Here is a 14,602-nt window from a genome sequence, read left to right as displayed (position 1 = left end):
TTGGGGGAAAAGGGGAGTCATTTCCAAAGCTGCTTCCTCTGAGAGTGACAGGCCATGTTGCTGCTTCTCAGATTTTGGTGAAATGTTTCAAAAGCAGAGGACAAACGAGATGAAATCACATTACGTGCCCAATGGAAACGTGACTCACTGTTTGGGGAACAACATTGCACGATCTGTGACAACCAGGAACAAACCAGGGCATCATTCAAGCATGCTCTTCTTCACATGCACACGCACACATACAGGTCATTTTGTCTGATGATCCTGGGCTGCCTGAATGCCATTTGTATCCAGGTCCACGGGGAGTTGGAGCAGTTTGCCATCTAATGAGCTTGCCAAGGCGAAGAGAGAGAGGAAGCCTGAATCTCACTGCGGGCAAGATGAGAGAGCGAAGAGGGCTTCCCCGAGTCTGCTCCACTGGTGACAATTCCTTTAAAGCCTAGTGCAAACTGCTCTGACAGCGTGGCTAATTCTTCAGCATCTCTGCTATCGTCTTCCTCTTACACACACACACACACACACACACACATACACACACACACACTCGCTGTGCCTTAAGGGCTCTGTCCTCCCGATTAGAGAACCGTTGCATCTGATTGGCTAACATTTTCTCCACTGGAAATCAAAATGATCTGAACAAGAGGAATGAAGTCTCTCGTGTGTACTTCATCCTTTTTAGTTTGGATCTTTTTTTGTATAATGAGCTGAGCTGTGGCCACAGGCTTTCATGGAAACTTGCCATTTGATTTGACTGCACAGTTGGAAAAATAAAGATGTAATTTAGACAGATTCTAATAAAGCAAATGCAACATGAAACTTATGAAAATGTTTCTGCTTGTTCTGAGATGGTTTACTGGTATCTTATCCATAATGCACCTAAACCAAAAAAGGTTTTTTTTCATATATTATGGGAAAAAAGTTTATTCTGTACATATACATACAGGGGAACTCTTCACACCACATAAATATGCTTTTGAATCGGTGTTTAATATAGGAAATATTCTCAACCATAGCTACTGATCTTTTCTGCTGTTAACATGATGAAATGGGGGCAACAAGTTACTTGGATTTAGGAAGCACAAAACTGTGATGTAATTACTCTGTAAAAACAGATGTTTTGCAGCTAAATTTATGTTTTGTCAACATGAAAACTAGGAGTGTAAGGCATCTTAAGCAACTGGAGTGATGTGTTACTTTAAGCTTTATTATAGGGACTGAAAACACTTTTAAAGCAGTGAAACATTAACAAGAAAAGCCACTTTGAAATCTCTGTGAAGCAGCTCCACCATTGCCTACCTCTGACCTGACAAGGCCTTAGTTGGTGTGGTTATATGACGTTTGGCGCGCTGAAGAATGGACTGAAATGTAAAGTTGATACAGAGTCAAACAGATGGGCTCAGACATAAAATTTCTAGCTTTTTGCTCTTGCTTTGCAAATGGTTTTCACCTGAACAATTAAGCCCTTTTTTAACCTACTTTCTGGAGTTAGTTTGGCTTCCTGTTCACCAAAGCTTTAGTTGCTGCAGTAAGACACAGTGTTGGAGTCAAATTCATTATTTCACATATTATACTTTAGTTTAAAGGAAAGATAAAAATATCCTAAAGGATTTTGAGCTCTGAAAGTTTATATTTGCTAAAATGCATAATTTCATGTTTCTTAAGTTATCATACGTCACTGGGAAGTTGCTGATTTGTCAGATTGAAGCCAGAGACGTTAGAAGCAACATAGTTTTTTGACCATGTAATCCTGTTTTGTTCTTATTAAAAACTAAGGGAGAGAAGAACTGGTCTACTCGCATTTCAAATACAAAGTTGCTAGACTGACTTCAAAGTGGTGGTAAAGAAGAGAAACGAAGTGCCACTACACACAGATTTGGATTATTATCCAACCTCCCTGTTGTGCATTTGATTCCTCATATTCAGCATGCAACAAACACAATAAGATGGAAGAAGTTTCTTATCTTCTGACAAAAGGACAATTTATTCCATGAACATCTTTTCAGTTCAGCAGTTCATAAGTTAGAAAGCTTCTTGTTTATCTCCATAGGTTCATTTCTGGTATATGTGCTCAGCTAAGATACCTGCACCATCACCAGGTTCTGGTGCTTTAGTATGAGGGCAGATATGAAATAATTCCGTTCCCACCTTCCTGTCAGTGAAAAGATACAGTAGACTACCGGTTTAGTTCAAGGAATGCAGGTTGGTGCGGGGTGCAGTTGCTACTTTGTCCCGTCTGTTTATGGCTCCTTGAAATATAACACACATGGTGAAGAGCTGCTGCTATATCTTTCAACAGATTAGAGCATACAAATCTACAAATAGACACCGTGTACCTGGGGGGTTCTCAGATGTAGCCAATCATCTCATTTCCTCACAGTGTGGCGTTTATAATAGAGTTAGAAATATAGCTGTGAATGCAGAAAACCAGGAGCACATTTAGCTGCAAAGCCAACTCGCAGGCTTGTTCTGAGCTTCACTGTAACAGCTTGATTTCCTTCCTTGCTTGAGGGGGAATAACCTGTCATTCACACTGACAGGTGTCCAAACACATCCCATGAAACTGGAAGTACACTGCCGACTGGGTCAGAAAACACACCTGGGTACAGTAGCTACAGGCCAGCGTGGGTTTTTCTGTGTGAGGGCTAAATAGCAAGGAAGTAGAGCATCACATAATAAGCTGTAAGGGAAATGGAGGGCATGCCTGCATATGCACACGATGTGGACTAGCATTGCCAACCAAATCTGTGTATAAGATGCTACAACACATTTTAGCATGTAGGTCAGACCATAATTTCAAATTAACCACCTGAATGGACTGATGCAAAAAATAGAACCTTTCTAGTGACTGTATTGCATAAATTACATCCTCAGAGACAATCTGACTGGTTTCAGCTAAGCAGGTACTGTCTGAGAAGACGAGGGAAGCAGGAAGAAGAGATGACAGCAGAGCAAGAGTGGGAACAATTGCCATTCTTTTCCTCTGCTTAAGCCTCTTTCATATTGTGACACAGAGGAATTATAGCTCAGAGACTAGGTCAGCCACTTATCCATCTCATCCAACACAGCAACAAGCCGCAGCTCCACAGCAATTACTGCTCAAATGGAACCACTGCCAGAACTGGTCCACATCTGCTGGAGCTCATGCAGTCTCAAGTGGATAATAATAATAATAATAATAATAATAATAATAATATTAATAATAATAACAGCACTGTGTTGCAGTGATTGGTAGAACAGCAATAGCATCCATGATTATTAAATGACGCCGAAAGGGTTTCATTTAGCAAGTTATGGAAGCTGCAGGAAGCATAAGGATCATCAAGAAAAAGCAAATTCTTTCATAAATAACCAGTACACACGTAGGTGCAAAAATATCAGCCATTGCCTGACTGCTCTTTTTCCTGCAGGGAAACGCCGCAGCTGGAAAAATTAGGATGGATTCATATATTTCACGCTCACTCGTTAATTAAACCTATCCTCATATGCCTGTGACAGCACAAAGCAATGAAATGTGATTAGATGTTGGAACAAAAGACGTGCTTTGGAAATGTTTCTGTGTAAAATGGTATTAGGCTGCGTCTCATTTTGCACCAGTTAGACGGCACACATAATCAGGATTAACTCTATGCATGATGGGGTGAGAGAGGGAGCAGCATGGGGAGAGGGGGGTCACTGGGAGAGATGATTCAACATCAAAGTGGTTGATGAATGTAAGAGAAGCACGTTTGGTTCGATGTCAAATACAGAAATGAAGCATTTTTTGTGTGTAGGACTAGTCAAATAAAAATACTGGATACTGGATCAAGGTTAACTAAGAGCCTGTGGAGTGAGTTGTATTTATTGTAACACTGGTTGGTGTGATTTCCTTGCTGATTAGCTTAGCTTTGCATGATGATGTTGCACCTGCACAAGTTTTATGGTTTCCTGTCACAGTTCAAAAACACGCATGAAGATTCAGAGGTAACTTTAAAACAAATCATAGGTTTGAATGTGAGCCTAGACTGGTAATCTGTTCCGCCTACAACCTCCTGCAAGCCGAAACACATTACAGCAGATGCAGAGGATGGCTGGAGTTTCTACCAGCTCTCACATTTTAAATGGTAATATTATGCTTTGTTTTGTTCTTTCTGCCTGTTAGTATGTTCTGTTCTGCAGCTCTTTGTGCATGAAAAGTTTCCGCAAAGTTCTAGAAAAGCTTCTTCTTGCACTGCCTGACATACCTGGTTACCCAGGCTTTCCTTGGCTGGCTTGGCATGCCACACACAGAGACTGAGCCGTTGTCTTGCAATCTGTTATTTATTAGCAATCAGCTGGCCAATAAGAGGGAGCTGGACCTTGTGGGGGGAGGGATTTCCTTGTGGGGGGAGGGATTTAAGGAGGTAGGAACTAAACTGAGCGTTTCTCAGAGATGTTTTCAAAAGATGATGCGACGATGTGCAGCCTGAGACAAAGGATTTTTAAACATGAGGACACCTAAAAATTTTCCAGCAGATCCTCCCCCTCTATAAGGGGATGCATTGATTTTACACATCAGAACAGGGATCACCAACTCTAGACTCAGGTTGATTAACAGGCCTTCGCAGCACTTGACATCAAGCGGTTGTTGAACCATTTAGTTTGAAACAGGCATGTTGGTGTGTTTCACGTTACTGCGAAAAATAGTTGCAGACTATAAAAACTGTACGTGCAGAGAACAGTGATACAGAACGATGCAAAAGCAGCTTTCTGCCAAACAAAAATAACTAGTTTTACTCAAACAGCCCATATTTGGATGAAGACAGTTGCTTCATTTTTTGCTTAAGGTACCTGAGATCAGACATGTTTCATGATGCAAAAGAGCACAATCCTGGGCTACAAGTAAAGTATTTCAGGTTTTTAAACCTCAAATATTTCTGTTACAGTGTGAATCAATATTCAGTATCTATAATCCAAATTAAACAAATAGGAATGTTTCAATAAAATATGGGAGGTTTTGTGTCTGTCTTCATGCTGAAGAGGACAGAAGGGATTTCTTCACACTCTCACACATTGCATTGGCTGCGAGGTGAGAACATGCTCAAGCTGACTGCCGTTTGTATATCTTGTCTATGTTGGAAACAAAAAAAGAAACAAAAAACAACAACGACCAGTAACATGACAAACCATGAGAACTGTAAACATCGGGGGCTTTCACACAGTATTAATTCTAACACACTCGCTCTGACAAGCTTGTCACTCTTGTGTAAGATAAGCATCAGGGTCAAGCGCGCTCTCCTCTCCTCTACTCCACCATAGTTAGGAGGACCAATGTAAAGGGTAATGAAGGAAAATGAATGGAAACCATGATGACAGACTTATCCTATGTGTTGCTAGGCAACTAATCCGGCAGGCATGGGACAATGGGGCCTGTATGTTGTGACAATGATGACCAATCATCAACAGAGCAAATTATGTCTGCTTAGTGCACTGTTATTTACATGTGTCACATCCTGCGTGCTGATTACTGGTGCATTGTGTTTACAGGATGCGTCGCGAATGATTCCCACTTGTGACAGCTGCATTCACAAACTGCATCCATGAGACCAAATCAGTCTAATAAGGAGCGTTCATACCTCGAGGCATATGGCCTGATGGTGTCTGAGTGGACAGTCACTGTGTTACATGGTACACTATATGCTGCTATACGTTTAGAGATGCAGCTTTTGTATTCTGAAAGCAAGGTGTGTTTTAAATGAGCTGAAAGAAACATGCCTCACAGCTCTGGTGGGAAGTCTCAGGTGTTTCTGGCTTTCACATCCGTTTAGCCATGAACAGTAACACACAGCTTCTAGCTCCCTCTGTTGCCTTTCAGCAGCACAACACCAGCATGTTAAGGAGTTTCAGTTGCTCAGTCAAGCTATTAAAATGGATTCAGAGGGTTTATTTAATGGCAAAAATGTAAAGGCATGTGGACACACCTGCATGTGGCAGAAATTATGCTCATTTTTCGTCTTAAGTCTCATTTAAGAAATCCAAACTGAATATGGATCAAATGTGATAAAGAACCAGGAAATGTGAGGAAAAGTTATATAAGCATACAAATATCATTACAGCTATGTCTCATTATTATTAATCAAGATGTTTCACTTAACTAAAAAAGATAAAGTGACTAGAAAGCTGAAATGAGAAATTTTCTGTCAGAACAAACAGACTTATAACAAAATAGAACAGAAATGTTTTATTGCTTTATGAATATAATTCTTTTGAAAATGACAGAAAATGAAAATGTGTCGACATTTTAAACCACATGTAGAAGTCCAGGTCTTCTGTTAATCCCAAGTTAAACAATTTAGACCTTTTTAATAAAGAGCAATGCCACAACAAACAAAAACAACAAAAAAACCCCACATTTAATAAACATCGGATCAGTAAAGAAAAACCTGCACTGATTGGTGGAGGATAAAAACAGCTGCTGCTCTGACGGCTGAAGACGTCAACATTTACTGCTGTCACTAACAAAGTCACATCCTGATGAGAAGGATTCCTCTCTGATCATCATTCATGATAAAATGCAGCAAAATGCAACAGTAGTTTAATATGGAATTAAATAACTACTAAAATTTGGAAGCGCTTGCTTTCTTTTTGTGAACCAACTCCACATAAATCTATAATTATTTTCTATTTCCTCCTTCTGCCCCCCACCACCACAATCCACCTAAATGTAGGTCAATTCTATGATCCAGGAGCCAAAAAAATATATTTTAACATTAAAATAAACATTTTTAAAAGTCAACAACCTACGAAGTGTCTCTGCTGCTGCTGTAATATTTCACTGCTCCATGTCGTTGTCATTCTGCAGAGTTTTCATTGCCAGGCCCCACAGCGTCACACTGGAGATAAACTGGCCGTCGCTGGGCCTGTAATGTCTGCTGGAACTTGCCATGGAGCTGCAGTGGTTGTCTGTGGGAGGCAGGTACGGTCTCCCTGCTGAGTCTGTGTCCACAGACATGTTCCCATTCTCCATGTAAGGACCATACACAGCTTCCTGGGTCCCGTGGGCTTTGGCCAGCTTTATGCGGTCAGAGGCGAGCAGAGCGGCACCTCTCTCCTGGTGGCTGGATGACAGGAGGTGATGGGGAACCAGGGAGCGCAGCTCTGGAAGGGGAGTCGGTGCTGGGCTGAGCTGCATGCTGGGAGGTGGTGTCTCGATATGCGATGTGGCTTGTGGTGGTGAAGGAGCAGGAGGGGGGGGCTTATCTAGCCCCGTGCTGGGTATTACAGCAGAGAAGTTCTGCTCAGTGGCAGCAGGGGGTGGTTTATTGTGGCTGACAGGTTTTGCGAACGACGCGGCGTCACCTGAGCTCAGAGTCTGCTCAGAGCTGACCGTGACTGGGCTGTCAGCTCGCGGACCCTTGCAGTGCATGTTGCTGTGTCGCCTCAACATGGCAGACCGGGTGAAGCTCTTTCCACAGGTATTACAGATGTAAGGTTTCTCACCGGTGTGTGAGCGTATGTGACGCTGCAGGTCTCCTGAGCCGATGAAGCACTTCCCTGTATGAAATAAGAAATCGTGAAACAACACATACTAACTGTAGTGCCAGTCATGGAGAGACACTATCCTGCAACTTTTAGATGCATCCCTTCTCCAACACATCTGAATCAAATGAATGTTTTGTTACCAGGTCCCTGCAACGCTGAATGACATGCAGATGAGCGACATTTGCTTTAGGTGTGTTGGAGGGACACACCTCAACGTTACAGGATTGTGGTTTTCAGGGAATGGACTCGGTCACCCCTGCTGCCGATTATAAACTTACTTGTCGGAAAATAACATAATTAATTGCTTTTGTTCAAGTATAAAAGACATTTATCAGTGCAAACAAATATAAATAATGGCAAACAACATAGACAACGCTTTTGCACTGACCCTTAAATTACAGGGAATACAGACGTACAGTGTGCCTCTAAAAGATTCATTTCTATCATAAAATATTCCAGCAATATGTGGATATTTTATGTAACTCTGTGTCTTATATGAACTATAATTCGATCATTTCAGTTATGCTTAGTGACCAAATGAAGACTCGTCCTCACCACAGGTGGCACAGCTGTGTGGTTTTTCTCCCGCATGGCGAGCCTTGTGCTTTAAAAGCTTCCTGTGCGTGTTGAAGGACTTCCCACACTGGTCGCAGGTGAACGTCTTATCGGTTGTATGAGTTCGCTTGTGCTCCTTCAGATTGCTTAAGTTGTTAAATCCTGAGCAAAAGACATGAACAGGGAAAAGATCTATCTCACATGCAAGGTGACATTTTCCAGCTGGCTGGCTAAAATAATTGTTCATATTACGAATATGCATCGTTAGAGGATCACTTTAGGAATCTCACAGTCATAGCTGAGTGGATATTAATTATGTCAGTTAACAAGTGGGTAATAAAGACCACTATGTGTGGTTTGGTGTCCACAAGATTCTTATAAGAAGTAGAGAGACTATGTGGTTGCCTTCAGAAGCTCTGCACCCGGCACCTTGTTTTCTGAACACTATGTAAGCTTTATCTCATGATCTATCCTGATGCCAAGTCGGGCGAAGGTGATTAGAAAAGTCCATTTGGAACAGTGGATTCAGCTGGACACTGAAGTGTTCAGAGTAACGATAACAACGTGACGGAGACAAAGCTCCAACTGTTTTATTTTAACAGACTGACAGCAGCACTCCTCGACGGTGAAATGCAACAAACTTCTACCTGAACTACAACCATCAGATTGAGTTTTGGCTAATGCATAAACAGCTGTATGGAGATGTCAGGTTGCCTCTTCGCTGACATCTCCATCGCTGAGATGTGGTTTTCATAATAACAAACATAAAAGATAGTTCTGAAAGCTTTTTTCATTAAAAACCCACAGGCAGACACAGACCTTATGGTGGAAGATGCCACATACCTCTGCCACATATGTCACATAGATGTGGCTTCTCTCCAGTGTGAACCACTTTGTGACGATGAACATCCCCTGATGCTGTAAAACTGGAGAATACAGGTAAGTATTTAACTTCTAGAAACCATCAGAGACGTGTGCGAACAGAAAACATCACATCGTGCTTAAAACTGAAGCAACTGGAATGAACAAGTTTCAGTTTTCATTCAGTTTTTTCATTTCTATTAATTACATCATCAACTTAGCAAGCAACTACACAGAAAAATCTACTATATACTATGGAACTATATCATAGATAAAGTTTGAAGCTTTGGAAAGTTTATTTTTTTCTGAAATAAAAGTAAAAGAAGAAAAATGCAAAAAAAAAAAAATCTTACATTTTATAGAATATATTTATATATTACCTTTTACCACATAGCTCACAAATGTACGGTTTCTCTCCTGAATGTCGTCGCAAATGCGTCTGCAAATTTCCAGCCTGTGAGGCAAAAATGACAAAGTCACGGATCCATATAATGCCAACATACAAAAGAACTCGTGGAATATTAGAATGCACCAAAAAATACCTGCGAGAAGTTTTTTCCACAAATATTGCACTGAAAGGGCTTCTCACCTGCAACAACAACCAAAAAGGATGTTTTTCAACTGAATCTTTATGTAGAATCATGTTTCTGCACATCAGCTTGACTGTAAAGTAGATAAACACAAAGTACCAGTGTGTGAGCGCTTGTGCAGCTCCAAGTTGCTTGGATGTTTGAAGATCTTCCCACAAATCTCACAACAATACTGCTTGTGTCCTGTTTGCTGTGGAGGCTCTGGGGCCGGCTTCAGACTTTGCTCCTCAAGGTCAACAGGAGCAGGACTGTGAAGGTGGACATCTGGTGTCTCTGAAGCTTCTTCTCTCCTTGCAGTGTTGTCTTCTACTGGAGCCTCTGGAGCTTCCGATTGCACCACAGGGCCTTCTTGACGGCTCTCTTTGGGACAGCTGATCACTGGTTCTGCAATGGATTCAGCACACATTTCCTCCAGAGCCTTTTGGGACCGGAGGTAGTTGTATTTCTTCAGGTACACGGCCTTCTTTGGGCGGACAGGTTTGTTGATCATGGAGTCATATGACTCAGAGTTAGGGGTGTTTAAATTATCAGAGGGTGTCAAGGAGGGAACGGGTTTTTTTCCCACTGCTAGAGATGTGCAAGAAGTGTTAGGCTGAACTGTGTTTCCTGAGCTCACAAGGGAGTTGTTGCCACCTTGGCTGATTCTCAGCTGACTGTGCTGATCTTCCACTGACACTAAAGGGGCTGGGCCTTGGATTAAAGCTGCACTACTAGTCTGAATTGCACTTTGTTTGAAGTACTGTTTACTGTTGAAATTGCGAAGCTTATATCCATGAATTAGCTGTTTTTCTGCAGGTGTCTGTGAGCTGTTAGGAATGTCAAAGTTTGAGTTGCTGTTAGGAATAGAAATTGGCATCCTTCTCGCATGGTCCATGTCACTGTAGAAGCCGGATCTCTGGGGTTCGGGGGCACAGTGGAGGTCAACGTCATGAGGAAGACTGCTCCCCAAAAGACAGTCATGCTCTGAGCTTAGCATGCCTGGGAGAGTAAACGAAGGCATTTCCACAGGTGGGGGACAAGGTTTAAGGAAAGCATTACACATGTTCTGCACATTAGGAACCTGCAAACTCTGAGCAATATCCAGGAGCGCTTGTACGTTGTCACTGTTTATGTCAAGATGGGACGTATACATGTAGTCCAATATTTGGCCAATGCCACCAACATCCTGGATAACCAGGTTGAACACATCATTCTTCTGACTGGGTGAGTTTTGGAACAAAGACCTGGAAGGAACAGAGTTGTTATTCACACACATGGTAACTCTGTAACACCTCAGCATTTGAATACATCTCCATTAGATTCAGAGATTAAGGCACCTGAAATAGGAGCTGAAAGCAGCCAGGACGTTTTTGTGTGCTTTGAAGCAGACACCTTTGACCACCAGCATGCAATCACAGAGCAGCCCCTGAATCCTCTGCTCCTGAAGCTGCTGGAGGAGGTAGGAGCTGTGGCTAGACAGGGTATCCATGGTTACTCAGCTGATGAACCACTTCCAGTGTCAACTTCTCCATCAAAAAATAAAGAAACACCAGTGGCTAAAACAGTAGGTATTTGCTCTTTTGCTTTGATTTTGCATGCTGACATCTTTTAAAATTACTATATTAATTTATATTCAACCATCAGGATCCAAAGTGCGCGTGCGATTAGACCCCCCATGCAAAAAATTCTACCAACACTGTTGAGCTAAAGACAAGCCCATGCTAACCAGGAAAAGCAGAAACTGGAATAAATATGTGTAAATTAAAGTTCATTTAAAGGCAAACCTATCTTAAAAATATTTGTACAGTTAAGTTAGTCAAAAACACACAAACCAAAACATGCCATCTCTTATTGGGATGATCGGTCACTTTTCCACTCTAAAAAGACGTCACTTCCGGGTGCGTCGCATAATTTAAACCGTGCGTTACGACGCAAAACAGGGCGAAAAGTTATATTAATATATTATAAAAAATAATATTATCAAGCGTTATAGTTGTCATGTTAATACAAATAAAAACATACTTAGGGACATATTGTAACGCATGCGTGTATAGACATCATAAATACAGAGACGCCGCGTAGTATCACGCTTTCTATACGAGCTGACGTCTCATCGCGCTGCCATCTTGGGTTTGTCACCCATTCGCCTCCAATGCATTTTGTAAGGTGTAGGTCCAACCACAACAATAACTTCAGGAATTTTTGCCGGATTTTTCTCACAGTTTGGTTTGTTACAAAGGGAAGAGATATTGTAATGATACAGATCACTGTAAAACATGAAAAACAACGTGCTTTTATGCTAAAATATTTTTATATGCTATTTAACAAAAACACAAGGTAGCTACAATATAAATAAATGCATAAATGAATTTGATACTAATATGTTTGATTGTTTATTGATGCATTTGGATTTCTCTATCTATTTTTTTATCTGGTTAAATAAATTATTATTCAACCTTGTGAAATGTAATTCCACACGATCTGCTTTCAGTGTTTGTCGGTTATTGCAACCGTATGCTGAACAAATACAGAAGTAGTTGCTGGTTTTCTCTTGACTACGGTGGACTCTTTCTTTTATTTACATTTATCAATTTATCAAAACAGAGATGCAGTTGTACAAAGTCTGATAATACAGTATTGTATCAAAACTACGATTCAGCAGTCTCCCAGTAAAAACACTCGGAAAACAATTCCAGAAAATTTAATGAAAATCCATCCATAACTTTAGTTATCTTAAACACAAACAGACAAACAAATAAAGCCAGTAAAAACATAACCTTATTGGTGGAGATAATTATGTCACAATGTAAAAAAATCTTTGTGAAGCATCAATATAATATTTTTCCATGAACACCTCATAGGAGTAACGCATTGTTCCACAATAAACAGTTATGTGGGGAAACTAAGTTGATTCTGCAGCAAGACTCGAAAGCAGAGACCCATCCAATATGGCGGCGACGCTGGTTCACGCTCCAGCGCTCAATGAGGCGTCTCTGTATATATTATGTCTATGGTTGCAATCCTACGCGGAACTTTTCTTTAGTTGTTGCTGCGAGCGGAACAGTATTAACGTAGCTTCCATGTGCGGATGAAGTCACATGTTTCGTGAAGTTTAAACGAAAATGTTCGTCTTTTGTTACGATTTTGTAGCACAAAAAAGTTTAATCTAGAAGCTAAAAAGTTACACATTTATATTACCTCCCGCTGTTTCAGACATATGTTTAGTTGTAAACATCTTCCAGCTGGTGGCGGTCAGAGAATTATATCCATACCGGTTTGTTTATTCCAACTATACGTTTAAAACAGTTACAGGTGTTGCTGCAGGATAACAGTCGATGATTAAAAATGGTGTTTTTCACATGCAACGCGTGTGGCGAGTCCCTGAAAAAAGCTCAGGTCGATAAACACGTGAACATGTGCCGCGGGTGCCAGGTCCTGTCATGCATAGACTGTGGAAAAGATTTCTGGTAATGACCGACTAAAATGTCTACTGCCCTCTTTAAATGCCCGGCTTGGTAGGTAAAAGTTCTGTATGTGTTGCACAGGGGCAGTGACTACAGGAATCATAACAAATGCATCAGTGAAGATCAGAAGTATGGAGGCAAAGGCTACGAGGCCAAGGCAAATAAAGGGGATGTAAAACAGCAGCAGTGGATACAGGTAAGCAATGTTCACCTGTCGTTTTTCATATCAATACATTTCTCATTTCTGATTGTCTGCATTTCTTTCTGTAGAAAGTCAACGAAGCCATGAACAAACCTGGAGTCAGTGCAAAGCTAAAAGATGTTCTCAGACAAGTCAGTACATATGATAATGTACCGAGGAAGAAAGCCAAGTTTCAGGTTGGTATTTATGTTTAGATCTTCGGATAAGTAGTTGCACCCTTTTTGATAAAGAACATCTGATACCTGAAGACAAACACGAGCATGCAGATATGGATGGAATAGCAGCTTGCAAACACACAAACCAATCAGTTCTGATCTTTGTTTTTTTTTTTTTTTTAGAACTGGATGAGAAACAGTCTTAAAATAGCAAACACCAGTCTACAAGATGAAGTGTGGCTCATAATTCTCGCAGCTGACCAAGTAAGTTACTCTTTATATTATTACTGTTGCCTGGGAATGTGGAGCTCTCTGCATTAAACAAATAGAATAACATGCATAGGATTAGACAGAGAACTTGGTTGGGTGGTTGAATTAGGCTGCGTTAAATGTTTGTCTGCTCAATTTATGTTGATTTTCATTAGAATCAGAATCTGAACAACTTTATTCACCCCCAATTAAGAGGGCAGAGAGCAGCATGATAAGCAACAGAAAGCTCAAACATAACAGTTCTACATAAATTAACATTAAACAATGAAATGTTAACAAGGTTCTGGTTCTGATTGACCTCATAAACTCAACAGGTCAACCAGGACCTTAACCTTGGTGTGGAGAGAGGGAGGGTTCTACTATTAACAATTACAACTTAAGAAAAGCTCTGCTACACTGATTTCTTTGCATGGTTTTGTTTTTGTTTGTCAAAAGTTTTGTCAATTGGAAAAAAATATGTTTTAATAATCCTAATTGTTTGTCATTCCCCATGTGTCAGGCTCCAGAGGCCACTCAGCAGACAAAACAAAAGACTGAGACCGTGGATGAAGTTCAAGTGTGCACGAATGGAACTGAAAAGCAGGATGGTGAACCGAATGTGGAGGAAAAGAAGAAGAAGCTGAACAAAAGGGAGCGTAAAGAGGCCCGTAAACAAAAAAATGGAAAAGCTACTAAATGTGATGACATAACAGGCACAGAAGAGCAGGATGAGAAAAGCCAAACGAAAAAGGACAAGAAGAGAAAACGTGACCGCGACGATGAGGACGAGCAGAACGGAAACAATGAGACATTGTTCAAAAAGGCAAAGAGTAAATGAGATTTTTTCCCCCCCTCAATTTTAACCTCATGTATCTGAAAAAGAACATACTCATAATAATTTCACTGATGTTATTGTATAGTTAGAAAATGTGTAAGAATGAATTTTCAGGTACTTCTTCACCTCAGTGTAAAAAAACTTCTCCTTTTCCCAGTTGTTGAAGCAGCAGGTGGTGCCGATGTTCTCATGTCGGAAGAGACTGGGGATCAAGC

General features: G+C 40.9%; 2 protein-coding genes across 3 annotated transcripts in view; one reads left to right on the top strand and one right to left on the bottom strand.

The window, feature by feature from the left end:
- Positions 1 to 6,366: 6,366 nt before the first annotated feature.
- Positions 6,367 to 10,971, bottom strand: zbtb49 (zinc finger and BTB domain containing 49; the record flags this gene model as incomplete). Its single annotated transcript, XM_079241807.1, has 7 exons — positions 6,367 to 7,509; positions 8,053 to 8,214; positions 8,896 to 8,978; positions 9,294 to 9,367; positions 9,456 to 9,502; positions 9,603 to 10,726; positions 10,820 to 10,971. 7 exons carry the CDS (start codon positions 10,969 to 10,971, stop codon positions 6,788 to 6,790), a joined length of 2,364 nt encoding a protein of 787 aa, XP_079097933.1. The 3' UTR covers positions 6,367 to 6,787.
- Positions 10,972 to 12,571: 1,600 nt separating this feature from the next.
- lyar (Ly1 antibody reactive homolog (mouse)) overlaps positions 12,572 to 14,602 on the top strand; it is a 2,684-nt gene continuing 653 nt past the window's right edge. For both annotated transcript variants that reach the window (XM_079242952.1, XM_079242953.1), the window contains exons 1-6: positions 12,572 to 12,949; positions 13,028 to 13,142; positions 13,217 to 13,324; positions 13,487 to 13,567; positions 14,073 to 14,382; positions 14,545 to 14,602. The exon at positions 14,545 to 14,602 is cut by the window's right edge. In XM_079242952.1, the coding sequence (XP_079099078.1) occupies positions 12,828 to 12,949; positions 13,028 to 13,142; positions 13,217 to 13,324; positions 13,487 to 13,567; positions 14,073 to 14,382; positions 14,545 to 14,602 (794 nt within the window). In that variant the 5' untranslated portion in view covers positions 12,572 to 12,827. The remainder of the gene's footprint in view (positions 12,950 to 13,027; positions 13,143 to 13,216; positions 13,325 to 13,486; positions 13,568 to 14,072; positions 14,383 to 14,544) is intronic.

This window comes from Telmatherina bonti (genome assembly GCF_933228915.1).
Source record: "Telmatherina bonti genome assembly, chromosome: 6".
In the NCBI taxonomy this organism is placed as follows: domain Eukaryota; kingdom Metazoa; phylum Chordata; class Actinopteri; order Atheriniformes; family Telmatherinidae; genus Telmatherina; species Telmatherina bonti.
The sequence above is the reverse complement of the archived record's forward strand: the minus strand, read 5'-3'. Positions and strand labels throughout refer to the sequence as shown.